The sequence below is a fragment of the Somniosus microcephalus genome, chromosome 4, assembly GCF_052327205.1.
Source record: "Somniosus microcephalus isolate GS21.2 chromosome 4, FLI_Smic_1.0, whole genome shotgun sequence".
NCBI classification, from domain to species: domain Eukaryota; kingdom Metazoa; phylum Chordata; class Chondrichthyes; order Squaliformes; family Somniosidae; genus Somniosus; species Somniosus microcephalus.
In genome coordinates, this window is record NC_140990.1 from 78,233,555 (window position 1) to 78,253,392 (window position 19,838).

Here is a 19,838-nt window from a genome sequence, read left to right on the forward strand (position 1 = left end):
GTGGAAAGAGGTGAAAAATGCAACTAGCGATGCCTCAAAACACACGGGATGGAGAAATCCGTCAGAGCCCCTGCCACAGGACTCGATATCCACCCCCTCCACCACTGGGGCACTGTGTCTGTAATATGTACGGTCTACAAGATGACCACGGTCAGGCCGTGTGGTGTCAAAGGTCAGGCCGTGTGGAGTCAAGGGCCAGGCAGCAGAATGGATGGAAAGATGGCAACAAACTTCCCTTAACTCCAAATCCCTGATTTCTATTTTACATAAGAATCAGGAGCAGGAGTGGGCCTTATGGCCCCCCGAGCCTGCTCCACCATTCAATAAGATCATGGCTGATCTTCTACCTCATCTCCACTTTCCTGCCCTATCCCCATATCCCTTGATTCCTCTAGAGTCCAAATATCGAACCATCTCAGCCTTGAACATACTCAACGACTGAGCATCCACAGCACTTTGGGGCAGAGAATTCCAAAGATTTACAACCCTCTGAGTGAAGACATTTCTCCTGATTTCCATCTTAAAAGGCCGAATCTCTTATCCTGAGACTATGGCCCCAGTTCTAGACTCTCCAGCCAGGGGAAACAGCCTCTCAGCATCTACCCTGTCAATCCCCCTCAGAATCTTGTATGTTTCGATGAGATCACCTCTCATTCTTCTAAACTCCAGAGAGTATCGGCCCATTCTACACAATCTCTCATCATAGGACAGCCCTCTCATCCCAGGAATCAATCCAGTGAACCTTCGTTGCACCGCCTCCAAGGCAAGTATATCCTTCCTTAGATAAGGAGACCAAAACTGAGCACAGTACTCCAGGTGTGGTCTCACCAAGGCCCTGTACAATTGTAGCAAGACTTCCTTACTCTTGTACTCCAAGCCCCTTGCAATAAAGGCCAACATGCCATTTGCCTTCCTAATTGTTTGCTGTACCTGCATGCTAACTCTCTGTGTTTCTTGTATGAGGACACCTAAATCTCTCTGGACACCAACATTTAATAATTTACCACCATTTTAAAAATATTTTATTTTTCTGTTCGTCCTACCAAAGTGAATAACCTCACATTTCCCCACATTATACTCAATCTGCCACCTTACTGCCCACTCAATTAACCTGTCCATCTCCCTTTGCAGACTCTGTGTGTTCTCCTCACAGCTTACTGTCCCACCTAGCTTTGTATCATCAGCAAACTTGCATTGGAAACATTGCAATCAGTCCCTTCATCTAAGTCATTAATTTAAATTGTAAATAGCTGAGGCACTGACCCTTGCGGCGCCCCACTAGTTACAGCCTGCCAATCTGAAAATGACCCATTTATCCCAACTCTCTTTTCCATCCGTTAACCAATCCTTTATCCATGCCAATACATTACCTGCAACCCCATGAGCCCTAATCTTGCTTAACAACCTCTTATGCGGCACCTTATCGATGCCTTGCAGAAATCCAAATATACTACATCCACTGGTTCCCCTTTATCTACCCTGCTAGTTATATCCTCAAAAAACTCTAATAAATTTGTCAAAAACAATTTACCTTTCATAAAACCACGTTGACTCTGCCTAATCATGTTATGATTTTCTAAGTATCGTGTTACCACTTCCTTAATAATGGATTCCAGCACTTTCCCGACGATTGATGTCAGGCTAACTGGCCTGTAGTTCCCTGTTTTCTCTCCCTCCTTTCTTGAATAGCGGGGTTACATTTACTACCTTCCAATCCGCTGGGACCATTCCTGAATCTAGGGAATTTTGGAAGATCACAACCAATGAATCCACTATCTCCGCGGCCTCCTCTTTTAGGACCCTAGGATGTAGGCCACCAGGTCCAGGGGATTTGTCGGTTTTAGTCCCATTAGTTTCTCAAGTATTTTTTTCTCTGCTGATATTGATGACTTTAAGTTCCTCACTCTCAGTCGCCCCTTGGTTCCCCACTATTTTTGGTATACTTTTTGTGTCTTCTACTGTGAAGACAGATACAAAAAAGGTGTTTAAAGTCTCTGCCATTTCCTTGTTCCCCAATATCATTTCTCCTGTCTCAGCCTCTAATGGACCAACACTTGCTTTAGCTACTCTCGTTCTTTTTACATACTAGAAGCTCTTACAGTCTGTTTTTATATTTCTTGCTAATTTAAACTCATTCTATTTTCTCCCTTTTTGTCAATTGTTTGGTTTTGTAGCCATCTTTCGATCCATTCTGCTGCCTGGCCCTTCACTCCACACGGCCTGAGCTGGGTCATCTTGTAGATCTTACAAACTGTTATGGATCGCAAGCTGGTTACAAAACAGAAAACAGAGAGTAGGGGTTAGGAGTAGCTACTCAGACTGGCAAAAGATGGGAAGTGGTGTTCCACAGGGACTGGCACTGGGACCACTGTTGTTCACCATTTACATAAATGATTTAGACTCGGGAATCAGGTACAATTTCAAAATTTGTCGATGACACCAAATTGGGAGGTAGAGTTAATACTGAGGAAGACTGCGACAAAATACAAGAAGACATTAATAAATTTGCAGAAAGGGCATGTAATTGGCAAATAAATTTCAATATAGCTAAGTGTGAGGTGGTGCATTTTGGTAGGAAGAATAAGGAGGCCACACACTACTTGGAAAATAAGAGTTTAAATGGGGGAGAGGAGCAAAGGGATCTCGGGGTCCAGATACACAAATCACTAAAAGTAGCGACGCAGGTTAATGAGGCCATAAAAGGAGCAAACAATGGACTGGGGATCATTTCTAGAGAAGCCATCTGCTCCGGGCCTGGGAGCTCGGAACCACGGCCGAGAGCGGCTGGGACACATTTCATACACACCTCAAGAAAGGTCAAAGTGTCATTTACCCCTCTCAGTGTAGCCCTGAAGGACTGTGTCCAGGCTGAAGTTCTGTTCCCTCCCTACGATCCGCCCCCCAGTTTGTAGTCAAAAATCTACAACAATCTGTTTAACACAAAGCTGATTTATTTGACATATATCCAGAATATTAAACTCCAGCCCTGTTATAGGGGTTATTAACATCAGCAGAAACAAACCCCAACTGTCAGAATGAACACGGTTCAGTCCTGCATGTGATTAACAGCAGCAATAACAACAGAATCCAACCCCTGCAGTGACTTGTAAATTCGCTGGTGTTTCAGCAGGTGGGATGAACGAGTAAATCCCTTCCCACACACGGAGCAGGTGAACGGTCTCTCCCTAATGTGAACTAGCTGGTGTGTCAGCAGGTTGGATGACTGAGTGAATCCCTTCCCATACACGGAGCAGGTGAACGGCCTCGCCCCAGTGTGAACTCGCTGGTGTCTCAGCAGGTGGGATGAATGAGTGAATCCCTTCCCACACTCAGGGCAGGTGAACGATCTCTCCCCGGTGTGAACTCGCTGGTGTGTTAGAAGGTCGGATAAATTAGTGAATCTCGTCCCACACTCAGAGCAGGTGAACAACGTCTCCCCAGTGTGAACTGTGTCTCAGCAGGTCAGATGACTGAGTGAATCCCTTCCCACACACGGAGTAGGTGAATGGCCTCTCCCCAGTGTGAGTGCGCTGGTGTACAGTGAGTTCAGATGATCTCCTGAACCCAATCCCGCAGTGCGAGCACCTGAATGGTCTCTCATCAGTGTGAACATGTTGGTGACACATCAGGTCCCTAGAACTTTTATACCACTTCCCACAGTCTGAACATTTAAAAGGTCTCTCATCAGAGTGAACTCACTGGTGATTCAGTAGGTTGGATGACTGATTGAATCACTTCCCACACATGGAGCAGGTGAACGGACTCTCTCCAGTGTGAACTCGCTGGTGTCTCAGCAGGTTGGATGACTGAGTGAATCCTTTCCCACACATGGAGCAGGTGAACGGCCTCACCCCAGTGTGAACTCGCTGGTGTATCAGTCGGTGGGATGAATTAGTGAATCCCTTCCCACACTCAGAGCAGGTGAATGGCCTCTCCCCGGTGTGAATGCACTTGTGTTTCAATAGGCCAGAGGATCAGCTGAAGCCTCGTCCACACAGAGAACACATGTATGGTTTCTCCCCGCTGTGAACGATGCTTTTTGCTTCCATGTTCAGAAGCCGGTGATATTCAGATCCGATGAATTGACTGACTCTGTCAGATCTTGATGTGATGTTTGGTTTGAGCTTCCTGTCTGCAAATCCTCACCTTCTAACATCCTGTAAAATGATTTTAAAACAGGAAGCGTGAGAGAGAACCCACTAAAGAGGCAGATTGTGAAATTGAGTTTAATGAATCTGGTCATTTGTGGGGCCGGCACTAGGAAAAAGTGACCATGAAAGCTGCTGGATTGTCGTAAAAACCCAACTGGTTCACTGATGTCCTTCAGGGAAGGGAATCCACCACAAGACTCTGGCCTCTATGGGAGGAGAGAGAGAGAGAGGTGGGAGTGGGGGGGCGAGGGAAAGGAACTTTATACATCTGCAACTCGACCAGAACTTTGACAGAACCTCCCAAACCTGTGACCTCCACCACCTAGAAGGACAAGGGCAGCTGTTGCATGGGAGCACCATCATCTCCAAGTTCCCCTCCAAGTCACACACCATCCTGACTTAGACATATTCATCGTTGCTGGGTCAAAATCCTGGAACTCCTTACCGAACAACATTGTGGGAGTACCTTCACCACACGGACTGCAGCAGTTCAAGAAGGCGACTCACCACCCCCTTCTCAACGGGCAACTGGGGATTGGCCATATTTGCTGCTCTTGCGAGCGATGCCCACATCCCAAGAAAGAATTAAAACAAATCTGTATGTAAACTGGATTAAAAGCCTTTACAGAAATACTTGTTCCTAAAACAATACTCTTTTATATTGTAGGGACAGTGTCTGTTTAACAACCTAATCTCCCCCAGAATCCACCTCCCTTGACAGGGCAGGTTGAGAAAGCGGTTAAAAAAGCATACAGGATCCTGGGCTTTATAAATAGAGGCATAGAGTCCAAAAGCAAGGAAGTTATGATGAATCTTTATAAAACACTGGTTCGGCCTCAACTGGAGTATTGGGTCCGATTTTGTGGCTTGTGTGGGAAATGGTCGGATTCCCCCGAATTTGGGTTTCTGACACACAAATAAATGTGTCAGCCAGCTCCACGTAATTTTCCCTCAAGTGGCCAATTAATTCCCAGCATGTGGGCAGCCTTGCTAATTGTCCATTTCTAGTCAGAAAGCCCCACAGTATGATATCATCATTCGTGGTGCTTTCAAGGTCCATAGCAAGCACGGCATCCTCTGAAGGCTTCCAAACAAACCATACAGGATGGCAGAGGAGCCTGCAGCAGTTGTGGCCAGTGCCAGACCCCGAGCTGCCTTCAAATTCAATGAGGCTTCACTGCAGGCATTATTGGATGGGGTTAGGGCCCACAGGGAGGTCCTCTTCCCTAGGTCAGGGAGGAAGGGCCTCCCACTGAGACCAATGCTGCATGGATGCAGGTGTCAGCAGATGCCAACTCGCTGGGAGTCACCAGAAGAACCTTGGCATTACATCTCTAACTCCTTCCTTAACTCCCCCACAGTACCATCCAGAGCCCCCATCCTCACAGTGGAGGAGGAAGAGGCTGTGCAGCCAGACTCCTCAGAGGAAGCTCCAACCTCTGAGGGCGCAGCGTCAGCAGAAGTAAGAGCACCCAGCACCAGCGCAGACACTCACACCTCGGGGGGACCTTCGGAACATAGAGTAGTGTTGTCACCTGGTGTTTCACAGCTCACAAGTGAGCCTCAGCAGATTCTGGAGACAGGGACAGCAGTGGAGAGTCCTCGTTGGAGGGCGCAGGACTCTGCCAGCTCAGCTCAGCTGCGCTGCATGTCGACCCTCTGCCTCTGGGTCCATCCGCAAGAGAAGGTGATGGATCTCCATGCACAGATGCAGGAGTCTCTGGCAGGTTTTGTCTCCAGGGTCGCTGCGAGTGTGAGGCGAATGGAGGAGTCCATAGTGACCATGAGCAGAGCCTTTGTGGAGTCATTGGCACATGAATGCATCACCATGGAAAGGTTGGCAACCTCCATGGAGGAGATAACTCGCCAGGGTACGGAAATCATGGTGAGTGCTCATAAGAGAATGACATCTCTTGAGGAGCGTTAGCCATCTATTGAACAGAGAAACCAGATCTTCATGGAAGTCCTTCTGAGTAGGACTGCCAGTGCAGAAACGGGTCCACATGGCCCCCTAAAGCACAGCAAGGTGCTCTCAAGCCACTTCCAAGCGCTGGCCCCTTCTGGCCTGTGCAGCTTCAGGTGAGTGAGCAGCAGCCTGGTGCTCCTAGTGCTCATCCTGCTGTTCCTGGTTCTGCTGCTGCCGCCTCTGCTGCTGGAGATCCTCTAATGGCAAGAAGGGAAGGAAAAAAAGGCGTCCCATGCTTCTCGTAGATGCCTCCGCTGAGGAAGTGCTGAGTGAGGGTGGTGAGAGGGGCTTCCCAGGAGATCGCATTGGAGAAGTGCGTGAGGCTCCAACCTTCCACAGCTGTGCCTAAGCCTTGAAGAAGTAGCCCCAAACCTGCAACAACAAGGTCCTTCAACATATAAGTGCTGGCCCTTTAAATCGCAGCTTCTCCGATTAACCTGCAAGCAAGCAAGCCAACTGTTTTCACGCCAGGTCTCCTCAGCGGGGTTCCCCGCAGGCATGTTTCACGTGGGGAAAGCCCCAAAATTGCTACGGCCCCTCAAAATCTACTTAAACAAGGTAATAATTGGTGATTTGTGTTCCGGCGGCCAGTCCCGTCAGTGGCGGGCAGGACTGAAGCGGGTCAAGGAGAAACGGTGGCCTGAAAGTTGGACGGGGCAGGGAATCAGGCGGGGGGGGGGGTCGCGACCCGCTTTTTTGGCGATTTTCGGCCCCCGGCCACCTGGAAAGCCACCTGATGGTTGGCAGAAAATTGGGGCCATTGTGTCCAATTCTGGGCACCGCACTTTATGAAGGATGTGAAGGCCTTAGAGAGGGTGCAGAAAAGATTTACAAGAATGGTTCCAGGGATAAGGGCTGAGGGACTTCAGTTATGTGGATAGACTGGAGAAGCTGGGGTTGTTCTCCTTAGAGCAGAGAAGGTTGAGATGAGATCTGATAGAGATGTTCAAAATCATGAGGGTTCTGGACAGAGTTGATAGAGAGAAACTGTTCCCGTTGGCGGAAGGGTCGAGAACCAGAGGACACAGATTTAAGGGGATTGGCAGAAGAACCAAAGGCGACATGAGGAAAAACTTTTTTATGCAGCGAGTGGTTAGGATCTGGAATGCACTGCCTGAAAGGGTGGTGGAGGCAGATTCAATCACAGCTTTCAAAAGGGAATTGGATAAGTACCTGAAGTAAAGAAATTTGCAGGGTTACGGGGAAAGGGCGGGGGAGTGGGACTAGCTGAAGTGGTCTTGCAGAGAGCCGGCACGGGCTCGATGGGCCGAATGGCCTCCTTCTGTGCTGTTGTAGGAACGGAGATTCCTAGCGAAAAGACTGAGTTCGACTCAGGCAATTAAAACAAAGAATTTTAATGAAACAAAACTGGTTTAAACTGGTTTAGACTGGAAACTGCTGGAACACGTTGATCGTAGGTCTGTTCTCTCTGGAGACTCCATGAGGACTGCTGGTCTGGTCCGTTGGATGACGTCATCACGTTCTTCCCACCATTGGGGGGTCACGTGACTAACAGCATGATGTCATCACGTTAAAACCGCGCTGTAAAGGTAACTAGACATAGTACAGTTAAACAGAGTAATTAAAGGTACAGACACAGGTTATAACTACAATGCTGTTAAAGGAATTATGTACAACTGCTCTGAGTCCTTTGGTGGCTCCGCCACATGCGCCCCCCAGAATTGTCTTTAACAGAAAACGTGAGACGAGGAGGCGGTCTGACCAGTTTGTCCGATCGACTTCGATAGCCAGGCAGAGGAAGTTGATGACTGGTGGTCGAGCTAGCTGGCGACTGTGGCTGAGCTGGTGCGGCGGGTGAAGTTGAACTGGCGGGCAGAAGCAGTCGGAGCGGCACTGCGGTTGCAGGCGGGCCGCCACGCTTTGGTGGCTCAGCGATGACGACTGGGCTGTCTAAGTCCAAATGAGGCGGCTTCAGGCGGTCCACCGAAATGTGATCTGGTTTACCGCCGACGTCGACAGCAAAAGACTTGTCTCCTGGTTTGATGACTCAGAAGGGATGAAGACGTATTCGGCGCTCTTCAGCTCCGCCGGTACGTGGGAATTCTGCAGGCCGTGGTTGGAAGTAGGCACCGGGACGAAATACTGGGCTGCTTCCTGGTGGCAGATGAGCTGCTGAGAGGTGGACCATGGCTCCGTGGAAGAAGGAAGAAAATCACCAGGAACTCAGAGTGGCTGGCCGTAAACTAACTCCGCTGAAGATTGGAGATTGTCCTTGGGCACCGTGCGAAGACCTAACAAGACCCAAGGAAGCCTGTCCACCCATCCTGCACCTTGAAGACTGGCCCGTAAGGCGGCTTTGAGCGACCTGTGGAATCGCTCGCACAGGCCGTTAGCCTGTGGATGCTAGGCGGTGGTGCGATGAAGTTTGGCGCCAAGCCCCTGAGCTACAGCGTTCCAAAGCTCCGATGTAAACTGTGGCCCGCGATCGGAGGAGATGTCTGCCGGTACGCCGAATTGAGCGACCCAGCAGGAGATGAAGGCTCTAGCGACGTCCGCCGAGGTGGTGGAAACCAAAGGAATTGCCTCTGGCCACCTGGTGGTGCGGTCCACCACGGTGAGGAGATGAGTAAAACCACGGGAAGGTGGCAGCGGCCCAACGAGGTCCACGTGCACGTGGTCAAAACGACGCACCGGAACAACGAACGGAGCTAGTGGTGACTTGACATGTCGCTGGACTTTGGCCTTCTGGCAGACCACGCAGGTGTTGGCCCAGTCCCGGACGTCCAGGTGCATACCTTTCCAGATGAACTTTGTTGACATAAGACGCTGTGAAGCCCGCATACCCGGGTGCGACAACCCGTGCATCGCGTTGAAAACCGTCCGGCGCCACGCGGTTGGTACGATGGGTCGAGGAACGCCCATGGAGACATCGCAAAGGAGCGTTGTGCCCGCGGCCTGAAAGCTGACGTCGGCCAGTTGAAAACTCAACGGGACGGATCTGTACGCTTGAACCTCTGGGTCCGATATCTGATCCTCAGCCATGCGAGCGTAATCAATACCGAGATGAACTGCCTGGACTGGCGCACGGGAGAGACAATCCGCCACGAGGTTGTCCTTACCAGACACATGTTGAATGTCCGTCGTGAATTCTGAAATGTACGTCAGGTGATGTTGCTGATGAGCCGACCACGGAGCTGTGGTCTTCGACATTGCGAAGGTAAGCGACTTGTGGTCGACAAAAGCCATGAAAGGATGTCCCTCTAACAAAAACCTGAAATGGCGGATGGCCAGGAAAAGTGCCAGTAGCTCCCGGTCAAATGTGCTGTATTTTCTTTTGTTTTTTTCTCAGCTGACGGCTGAAAAACGCCAGTGGTTGCCACGTGCCATTGACCCATTGCTCTTGCACTGCCCCGATGGCGTAGTCGGACGCGTCCGTAGTAAGGGCAATGGTGGCGCCTGGAAGAGGGTGCGCCAACATGGTTGCATCAGCCAAGGCCCTCTTGGTGTTCCCGAAAGCCTGGTCCATTTCAATTGTCCAGCCGACTGTGTCTTTGCCAGATTTGCCCTTGAGGGCCTCGTACAAAGGTTGCATAAGTAGAGCCGCCTTGGGGATGAAACGGTGGTAGAAATTTACCATTCCCAGTAACTCCTGTAGAGCCCTGACGGGCTGCGGACACGGAAAAGACGTGACGGCTTCCACCTTCGTTGCTAGGGGGACGCCGCCATCCGAAGTGATACGGTGTCCCAGAAAGTCGATGATTTGCAGGCCAAACTGGCACTTGGCCGGGTTGGTGATTAAGCCATGCTGGCTAAGGCGTGTGAAGAGAGTACGAAGATGCCCGATGTGCTCCTCCTCGCTAGCACTGGCGATGAGGATGTCGTCAAGATAGACAAAAATGAACGGGAGATCACTGAGCACAGAGTCCATAAGCCGCTGGAAAGCCTGTGCTGCATTCTTTAAACTGAATGGCATTCTCAGGAACTCGAAAAGCCCGAACGGTGTGATAACAGCGGTTTTTGGAATGTCCTGCGGATGAACGGGGACCTGGTGATACCCGCGGACGAGGTCGACCTTAGAAAAAATGGACTTTCCCACCAAATGGGCCGAGAAATCTTGTATATGTGGGATCGGGTACCGATCGGGGGTAGTAGCGTCGTTCAGACGTCGGTAGTCACCGCAGGGACACCAACCGCCACCGGGCTTTGGCACGATGTGGAGCGGCGAAGACCAGGGACTATTCGATCGTCGAATAATTCCCAGCCGCTCCATTGTGTCAAACTCTGCCTTTGCCGCTGCGAGCTTGCCGGGTTCCAGCCTTCGGGCCCGTGCGTAAACCGGGGAGCCCGTTGTGGTGATATGGTGCTCCACACCATGCTTAGTGACCGAGGAAGAGAATGTTGGTCTGGTGAGCTCCGGGAACTCCCCAAGGAGATGAGTGAATTTATCTGACGATGGGTACGCACAGGCGACGGACCACGACACGGCAGTGCTGCGGTGGCAGGGGATCGAATTGAACGTGGCCGCATTGATGAGACGGCAGTGCCGGACGTCGACGAGGAACCCGTTCGCACAAAGGAAATCCGCCCCCAGGATGGCCTGCGAGACTTTGGCCGTGATGAATTCCCAAAAGAAACGCTGACCACCGAAGCTCAGTTGGACCCGGCGCTTTCTGAAGGTACGAATGGCCGCACCATTAGCTGCCTCGAGGGGAAGGCCGTGGGCCCCGGTTTGGAGGTCCAGCCTCGACGCGGGGAGGATACTGCATTGTGAGCCGGTGTCACAGAGAAAATGACGACCTGATAGGGAGTATGTGATGTAAAGGAGCTTCCCTGACGATCCAACGGACATCGCGGCCGCGGTGCACCCTTTAGACCTGGTCCTCCTTTGCGAAAAAGGCCGCGGGAGATTTGTTGTTGTTATTTTCTGGGGCGAAAAACTGCAGGGAGGGCGGCAGCGTCTGGCTTTCGCGCCAAAATGGGTGTGGTAGCAGCACCAGCCCACCACCTGAGGAGCTGGAGTCGCGTCTGTGGGGGTTGGGTGCCTCGTGGCTGCGCAGCATTGCTGGGTTACCGTGAATATTTTGTCAACTTCTGCCGCGAGTTCAGCGCAGTCTGTGATCGCAGAGCTGGCTAAGGCAGTTTGTACCGGTTCCAGAAGCTGACAGAGGAACAATTCTCTAAAGAGAAAACATTGCAGTTCAGCACCCAAAAGCGTGAGCATCTGGCTCATGAGCTCAGACGGTTTGGAGTCCCCGAGGCCGGGCATAGCGAGAAGTCTGCGAGCGCACTCCGACTTTGAGAGGCCAAAGACCTGGAGCAACCGTGCCTTTAGAGTATCGTACTTGCCGTAATCCGGTGGGCTATCGAGGAGACTGACGATCTGCGAGGCTGTGGCGCTGTCGAGGGCGGAGACCACGTAGTAATACCGAGTCGAATCCGCGACGATGTTCCTAATTGCAAATTGAGCTTCAGCCTGAATAAACCAGGCGGCTGGCTGCTGCTCCCAGAATTGTGGCAGTTTCAGGGTCATGGCGTTCGTATCCATGACGAAATCTTCCACGAGAAAACGTTCGTAGAATTCGGGGTCACCAATGTAGGAACGGAGGTTCCGAGCGAAAAGACTGAGTTCGACTCAGGCAATTAAAACAAAGAATTTTAATGAAACAAAACTGGTTTAAACTGGTTTAGACTGGAAACTGCTGGAACACGTTGATAGTAGGTCTGTTCTCTCTGGAGACTCCACGAGGACTGCTAGGCTGGTCCGTTGGATGACGTCATGATGTCATCACGTTCTTCCCGCCATTGGGGGGCCACGTGACTAACGGCATGACGTCATCACGTTAAAACCGCGCTGTAAAGGTAACTAGACATAGTACAGTTAAACAGAGTAATTAAAGGTACAGACACAGGTTATAACTACAATGCTGTTAAAGGAATTATGTACAACTGCTCTGAGTCCTTTGGTGGCTTCGCCACACTGTAACCATTCTATGATTCTATAAAATATTAGGAAGTTTGTTCCACAGAAGCACGGGTTTTATCTGCTTTTATTGATGAATTTAAAAAGTCTCTATTAAAACCTGAGCCAGTGTGTTGTGAGACAAAGAGCCTTGTGTCCAATAAGGGGAATAAAGGCCCACAGCCTCCACTGGCCCCCGGCCCTGAACAAGGGACTGGAGAAACTCGCTGCCCTGCGGATCAGACAATCAGCCGGCGCTAGTCCCGCCCCTCGGGCTCCCCAATTGGTTGGAGGACCCGCCGCCGGCTCACTCCTCCAACCCCACCCCACTCGCTCCCTATTGGTCGGAAGCTCCCGTCAATCAGGCTGTGGGCCCGGGTCACGTGTCCCCGAGGAGATCACGTGCTCCGTCCAACTGACGCCGCTCGGTCCGGGGTCTCGCGGACTCTCAGGTTTTTCTATTTCTCTTTATTCGCTCCCGATCCACCCCTCCCCCCACCCCGCGCGATTCTCCACCCAATCGGAGCGGAGAAAACTCACTTTGCGTCACCGATCGCCACTCTGTAACCGACACCAAGGCCTTCCCCGGAATGCCCCGCGCCGACTCTGTCTGACAGGTTCCGAGTGCGCAGGCGCAGCTCCGAGTGGGGGAGGGGGTTGGTGTCCTCTGGGCATGCGCGGTTATTACCCTTAGTGACCGGGAGGGGTCGCTGTGCCGGACTCGGCACAAACCGCCGTCCCGCGTGCGAATGCGCGGACTCTCGGCTGTCAATCAGCCAGAAGAGGTCGCTGGTGAGACCAGTGAAGAAAGAAAAACTTGCATTTATATAGCGCCTTTCACCACCACCGGACGTCCCAACGTTTGCAACCAATGAAGTACTGTTTGAAGTGTAGTCACTGTTGTAATGTAGGAAATGCAGAAGTTAATTAGTGCACAGCAAGCTCCCACAAACAGCAATGTGATAATGAGCAGATAATCTATCATTTTGTTATGTTAATTGAGGGATAACCATTGGCTAGGACACCGGGGATAATTCCCCTGCTCTTTCCCACATTACAACAGTGACTACACCTCAAAAGTACTTCATTGGGTGTAAAGCAATTCAAGACGTCTGGTGGTCATGAAAGGCACTATATAAATGCAATTCTTTCTTTGTCGAAATAGTGTCATGGATAACGCTGGAAAAACTCAGCAGGCCAGGCAACATCCGTGGAGAGAGAAATAGAGTCAACGTTTCGGGTCGAAACCCTTCCACAGAAGTTGTGTAGAAGGGTTTCGACCCGAAACATTAACTCTCTTTCTCTCTCCATGGACGTTGCCTGGCCTGCTGAGTTTTTCCAGTGTTTTCTGTTATTTCAGATTTCCAGCATCCGCAGTATTTTGCTATCATATTAGTGTCATGGGATCTTATACATCCACCTGAGAGAGCAGATGGGGCCTCAGTTTAACATCTCATCCAAAAACCAGCACCTCCAACAGTGCCACACTCCCTCAGCACTGCACTGGAGTGTCAGCCTAGATTTTTGTACTCAAGTCTCTGTAGTGGGATTTGAATTCACAACTTTCTGACTCAGAGGCGAGAGTGCTACCCACTGAGTGCTTGACTAATCTACTGGAATTTTTTTGAGGATGTAACTGGTAGAATAGATAAGGGAGAACCAGTGGATGTGGTGTATTTGGATTTTCAAAAGGCTTCGATAAGGTCCCACATGAGAGATTAGCGTGTAAAGTTAAGGCACATGGGATTGGGGGCAAGGTACTGACTTGGATAGAGAACTGGTTGGCAGACAGGAAGCAGAGTTGGCATAAACGGGTCTTTTTCCGAGTGGCAGGCAGTGACTAGTGGGGTACCGCAGGGATCAGTCCTTGGACCCCAGCTATTCACAATGTATATTAATGATCTGGACGAGGGAACTAGATGTAATATCTCCAAGTTTGTAGACGACACAAAGCTGGGTGGGCGTGTGTGCTGTGAGGAGGATGCCAAGAAACTCCAGTATGATTTGGACAGGTTGGGTGATTGGGCAGAAGCATGGCAGATGCAATACAACATGGATAAATGCGAGGTTATCCACTTTGGTGTCAAAAACAGGAAGGCAGATTATTATCTGAATGGCAATAGATTGGGAGAAGGGGAAGTGCAATGAGACCTGGGTGTCCTTGTGCACAAGTCGCTGAAAGTAAGCATGCAGCTGCAGCAGGCGGTTAAGAATGCATATGGTATGTTGGCCTTCGTAGCGAGAGGGTTTGAGTACAGGAGCAAGGATGTCTTGCTGCAGTTGTACAGGGCCTTGGTGAGACCACACCTTGGGTATTGTGTGCAGTTTTGGTCGCCTTATCTGAGGAAGGATGTTCTTGCCATGGAAGGAGTGCAGTGAAGATTCACCAGGCTGATACCTGGGATGGCAGGAATGACGTATGAGGAGAGATTGGGTCGATTGGGCTTGTACTCGCTGGAGTTTAGAAGAATGAGAGGGGATCTCATTGAAACTTATAAAATTCTAACAGGACTAGACAGACTAGATGCTGGAAGGATGTTCCCGATGGCCGGGGAGTTCAGAACCAGGGGTCACAGTCTAAGGATAAGGGGTAAGCCATTTAGGACAGAGATAAGGAGGAATTTCTTCACCCAGAGAGTGGTGAACCTGTGGAATTCTCTACTACAGAAGGCAGTTGTGGCCAATTCATTAAATATGTTCAAGAAGGAGTTGGATATATTTCTTAAGGCTAAAGGGATCAAGGGATATGGGGAGAAGGCAGGGACAGGGTACTGAATTTGGATGATCAGCCATGATCTCATTGAATGGCGGAGCAGGCTCGAGGGGCCGAATGGCCTACTCCTGCCCCTATCTTCTATGTTTCTATGTTTCTATGTTTCTATGAGTCACTGGCTGACACTAAAGAACAAGCAGTTCTGACGAAAGGTCATTGACCTGAAACGTTAACTCTGTTTCTGTCTCCACAGATGCTGCCTGACCTGCTGAGTATTTCCAGCATTTTCTGTTTTTATTAAAGAAACGAGGGAGTGATTGCTGACAGGAAAAATGTTGGGTCGTCCTGCACATGCGCACCTCCCTGGCGGCTGAGGCAAAACACCGACTCGCCCCCACCTGATCCGCGCATGCATACCAGATGTTGCAGCTCCGCATGCGCGCCCAGTGTCCCAACCGTGGGGTTTTGTGTGCTGAGCATGCGCGTTGCGGACCGATCGGGACGGGAGATTGACGAGCAGGAGGGAGAGCGCGGGGGCTATGAGCACATGCGCGGGACTCAGCGTCAACAGAGCACTTTCTGGAGCGCCGGGGCTTGTGGGTATTACAGCCACCATTACTGCTGATTCTTTCAACCAACCTGTGCAGCAGCTGGGGCCTGAAAATCAGCTTCACTGCCCCTAGGTTCGGAAAGAGGAAAATTAAACAACAGTTTGCCTCTGATCCTTTTCTGATCTCAATTTACAGGGTTATAGAAGTGGAGCAGTTACAGGCGGGAAGCTCAGACCAAACATCACGTCAAGATCTGACAGAGTCACTGCATTCATCAGAACCTGTATATCATCGGCCTTTGCACATGGAAGGAAAAAGCAGTGATCGCAGCGATGATAAACCGCACACGTGTTCGGTGTGTGGACGCGGATTCAGCCGATTGCCTGACCTGGCGAGACACATGCACCATCACACCGGGGAGAAAACTGGTAAAGGTGGGGACTGTGGGAAGGGGTTCAGTTCCCCACCTGCATTGGAAGTTCAACGCCGCAGTCACACCAGGGACAGTCCGTTCACCTGCTCCGTGTGTGGAAAGGGATTTGTTTGTTCATCCCACTTGCAAACACACCAGCGAGTTCACACTGGGGAGAGACCATTTCAGTGTTCTGACTGTGGGAAGAGCTTTAAAAGCCCTGGGGAACTGAAGGGACACCAGCGAGTTCACACTGATGAGAGACCATTTCAATGTTCTGACTGTGGGAAGAGCTTTAAAAGTTCCGGGGATCTGAAGAGACACCGGCTCCTCCACACTGGGGAGAGGCCGTTCACCTGCTCCGTGTGTGGGAAGGGATTCACTCAGTCAACCCACCTGCTGGCACATCAGCGCCTCCACACTGGGGAGGGGAAATTCATCTGCTCCGAATGTGGGAAGGGATTCACTGAATCATCCACCTTGCAGAGACACCAGCGAGTTCACACTGACGAGAGATCCTTTAAATGTTCTGACTGTGGGAAGAGCTTTAAAACATCCGGGGATCTGAAGAAGCACCGGCTCCTCCACACTGAGGAGAGACTGTTCACCTGCTCCGTGTGTGGGAAGGGATTCGCTCGGTCCTCCAACCTGGTGGCACATCAACGAGTTCACACTGACGAGAGACCCTTTAAATGTTCTGACTGTGGGAAGAGATTTAAAAGCTCCGGGGATCTGAAGAGACATCGGCTCCTCCACACTGGTGAGAAGACGTTCACCTGCTCTGTGTGTGGGAAGGGATTCACTGAGTCATCCACCTTCCTGTCACACCAGCGAGTTCACACTGACGAGAGACCCTTTAAATGTTCTGACTGTGGGAAGAGCTTTAAAAGCTCTAAGAACCTTAAGAGACACCAGCGTCTTCACACTGATCATCGAATCTAACAGCACAGAAGGAGGTGATTCGGCCCATCGTGTCTGTGCCGGCTCTTTGAAAGCGCTGACCAATTTAGTCCCAAACCCCAGCTTTATCCCCAGAACTCTGCAAACTAGTCCTCTTCAAGTACGTGTCCAATTACCGTTTGAAAGTTCCTGTGGAACCTGATTCCAGCATCCTTTCAGATGGTGCGTTCCAGATCTTAACAACCCTCTGTGTGAAAACAATTCTCCTCATTCCCCTCTAGTTCTTTGAGCAACTATTTTAAATCTGTGACCTTTGGTTACTGACCCACTTGCCAGAGTGAACAGTTTCTCCCTACTTGCTCGATCAAAACCCCTCATCATTTTGAACACCTCTATTAGGTCTCCTCTTAACCTTCTCTGCTCTAAGGGGAACAATCCCAGCTTCTCCAATCTCTCCACATAACTGAAGTCCCTCATCCATGGTACCATCCTGGTCAACCTCCTCTGCACCCTCTCCAAGGCCTTGACATCCTTCCTAAAGTGTGGTGCCCAGAACTGTACACAAGACTCCAGCTGAGGCCAAAACCCTGCAGCTGAACAAAACCCTGGTTAGACCACACCTGGAGTACTGTGAGCAGTTCTGGGCACCACACCTTAGGAAGGATATATTGGCCTTGGAGGGAGTGCAGCGTAGGTTTACCAGAATGATACCCGGACTTCAAGGGTTAAGTTACGGGGAGAGATTACACAAATTAGGGTTGTATTCCCTGGAATTTAGAATGTTAAGGTGTGATCTGATCGAAGTTTTCAGGATATTAAGGGGAACAGATAGGGTAGATAGAGAGAAACTATTTCCGCTGGTTGGGGATTCTAGGACTGGGGGCATAGTCTAAAAATTAGAGCCAGACCTTTCAGGAGTGAAATTAGGAAACACTTCTACACACAAAGGGTGGTAGAAGTTTGGAACTCTCTTCCGCAAACGGCAATTGATGCGAGATCAATTGTTAATTTTAAATCTGAGATTGATAGGTTTTTGTTACCCAAAGGTATTAAGGGATATGGGCCAAAGGCAGGTGTATGGAGTTAGGTCGCAGATCAGCCATGATCTCATTGAATGGTGGAACAGGCTTGAGGGGCGGAATGGCCTCCTCCTGTCCTGTGTTCCTAGTGATTTGTAAAGGTTTAGTGTAACTCTTGTTTTTGTATTCAATGGCCCTATTTACAAAGCCAAGTATCCCATACACTTTCTGAACCGCCTCACCAACTTGCCGTGGCACTTTCAAAGATTTGTGATTATGGACCCCCAGGTCCCTCTGCTCTTGCACCCCCTCAAATTAGTCCCATTTAGATTATACGGCCTCTCCCTGTTGTTTCTCCCAAAGTGCATCACTTCACACTTATCCTCATTTAATTTAATCAGCCTTGTGTCTGCTCATTTCACAGTCTGTCTCTGTCCTCCTGAAGTCTGCTACTACTATGCTCACTATTTACTACATTGCCAAGTATTGTATCATGTGTAAACTTCGAAATTGTACACCTATACCCAAGTCCAGGTCAGTTATATATAACAAGAAAAACAATGGTCCTAATCCCGACCCCTGGGGGAACCCACTGCATATTTCCCTCCAGTCAGAAAAACATCTCTCAGCGCTGCTCACTGTCTCCTCTCCCTTAGCCAATTATACCCAAATTACCATCAGCCCATTAATTCCATGTGCTTCTATTTTCCAAGTAAGTCTCTTGTGTGGTACTTTATCAAATGCCTTTTAAAAGTCCATAAGAAATAGGAGCAGGAGTAGGCCATACGGCCCCTCGAGCCTGCTCCACCATTCAATAAGATCATGGCTGATCATCGAACTCAACTCCACTTTCCCGCCCGATCTCCATATCCCTTGATTCCCCTAGAGTCCAAAAATCTATCGGTCTCAGCCTTGAATATACTCAAAGACTCAGCATCCACAGCCCTCTGGGGCAGAGAATCCCAAAGATTCACAACCCTCTGAGTGAAGAAATTCCTCCTCATCTTAGTCTTAAATGGCCGACCCCTTATCCTGAGACTATGACCCCGTGTTCTAGACACTCCAGCCAGGGGAAACAATCTCTCAGCATCTACCCTGTCAATCCCCTTCAGAATCTTGTATGTTTCAATGAGATCACCTCTCATTCTTCTAAACTCCAGAGAGTATCGGCCCATTCTACACAATCTCTCATCATAGGACAGCCCTCTCATCCCAGGAATCAATCTAGTGAACCTTCGTTGCACCGCCTCCAAGGTAAGTATATCCTTCCTTAGATAAGGAGACCAAAACTAAGCACAGTACTCCAGGTGTGGTCTCACCAAGGCCCTGTACAACTGTAGCAAGACTTCCTTACTTTTATACTCCAACCCCCTTGCAATAAAGGCCAACATGCCATTTGCCTTCCTTATTGCTTGCTGTACCTGCATGCTAACTTTCTGTCTTTCTTGCATGAGGACACCCAAATCTCTCTGAACACCAACATTTGAAAGTTTCTCACCATTTAAAAAATATTCTGTTTTTCTATTCTTCCTACCAAAGTGAATAACCTCACATTTCCCCACATTATACTCCATCTGCCACCTTACTGCCCACTCACTGGTCTATCTATATCCCTTTGCAGACTCTGTGTTCTCCTCACAGCTCACTGTCCCACCTAGCTTTGTATCATCAGCAAACTTGGGTACATTACACCCGGTCCCTTCATCTAGGTCATTAATATAGATTGTAAATAGCTGAGGCCCCAACACTGATCCTTGCGGCACCCCACTAGTTACAGCCTGCCAACCTGAAAAAGATCCGTTTGTAAGATTCGAAATTTTCAGCAATAATCACGCAAGAAAACCAGATAAAATAAGACTGTTTATTGACTAAAGTAAGCTTGCACAGAAAAACCTTTGATAAAAGGGCATACAAAATGGCCGCCGGGCCTCGTGATCAGTTTTCTGGACCATTTTATTTCTGTTACTGCAAGCCAGACAGGCTTGTGGATTGAAGACAGTAAGCCCGCGAAAGCCAGTATCTGGGAACCGAAACTCAGGGAAACAGCATACATATTCAATGGATTCTAAGTACAGGATGGGGCCCATCAAGATATGGGTGGACAATGCAAAAACACTTATACCCATTTATTGTACAAAGGGGAAACCGTTTAACAGCCATCAAGGAAAATCTCCGGACCGATCAATATGCGAACCGAGTCGCGATG

The 19,838-nt window shown here is 49.7% G+C and overlaps 1 protein-coding gene and 2 pseudogenes across 1 annotated transcript; 2 read left to right on the top strand and 1 right to left on the bottom strand.

The window, feature by feature from the left end:
- The window catches only part of LOC147119305 (uncharacterized), a 142,515-nt pseudogene that overhangs the window by 2,189 nt on the left and 120,488 nt on the right, over nucleotides 1-19,838 (bottom strand).
- The window catches only part of LOC147119306 (uncharacterized), a 77,614-nt pseudogene continuing 69,397 nt past the window's right edge, over nucleotides 11,622-19,838 (top strand).
- On the top strand, nucleotides 15,507-16,728 carry LOC147119307 (uncharacterized). The gene has a single exon (XM_085984949.1). The coding sequence runs from the start codon at nucleotides 15,606-15,608 to the stop codon at nucleotides 16,653-16,655; it is 1,050 nt and encodes a 349-aa protein (XP_085841075.1). The 5' UTR covers nucleotides 15,507-15,605; the 3' UTR covers nucleotides 16,656-16,728.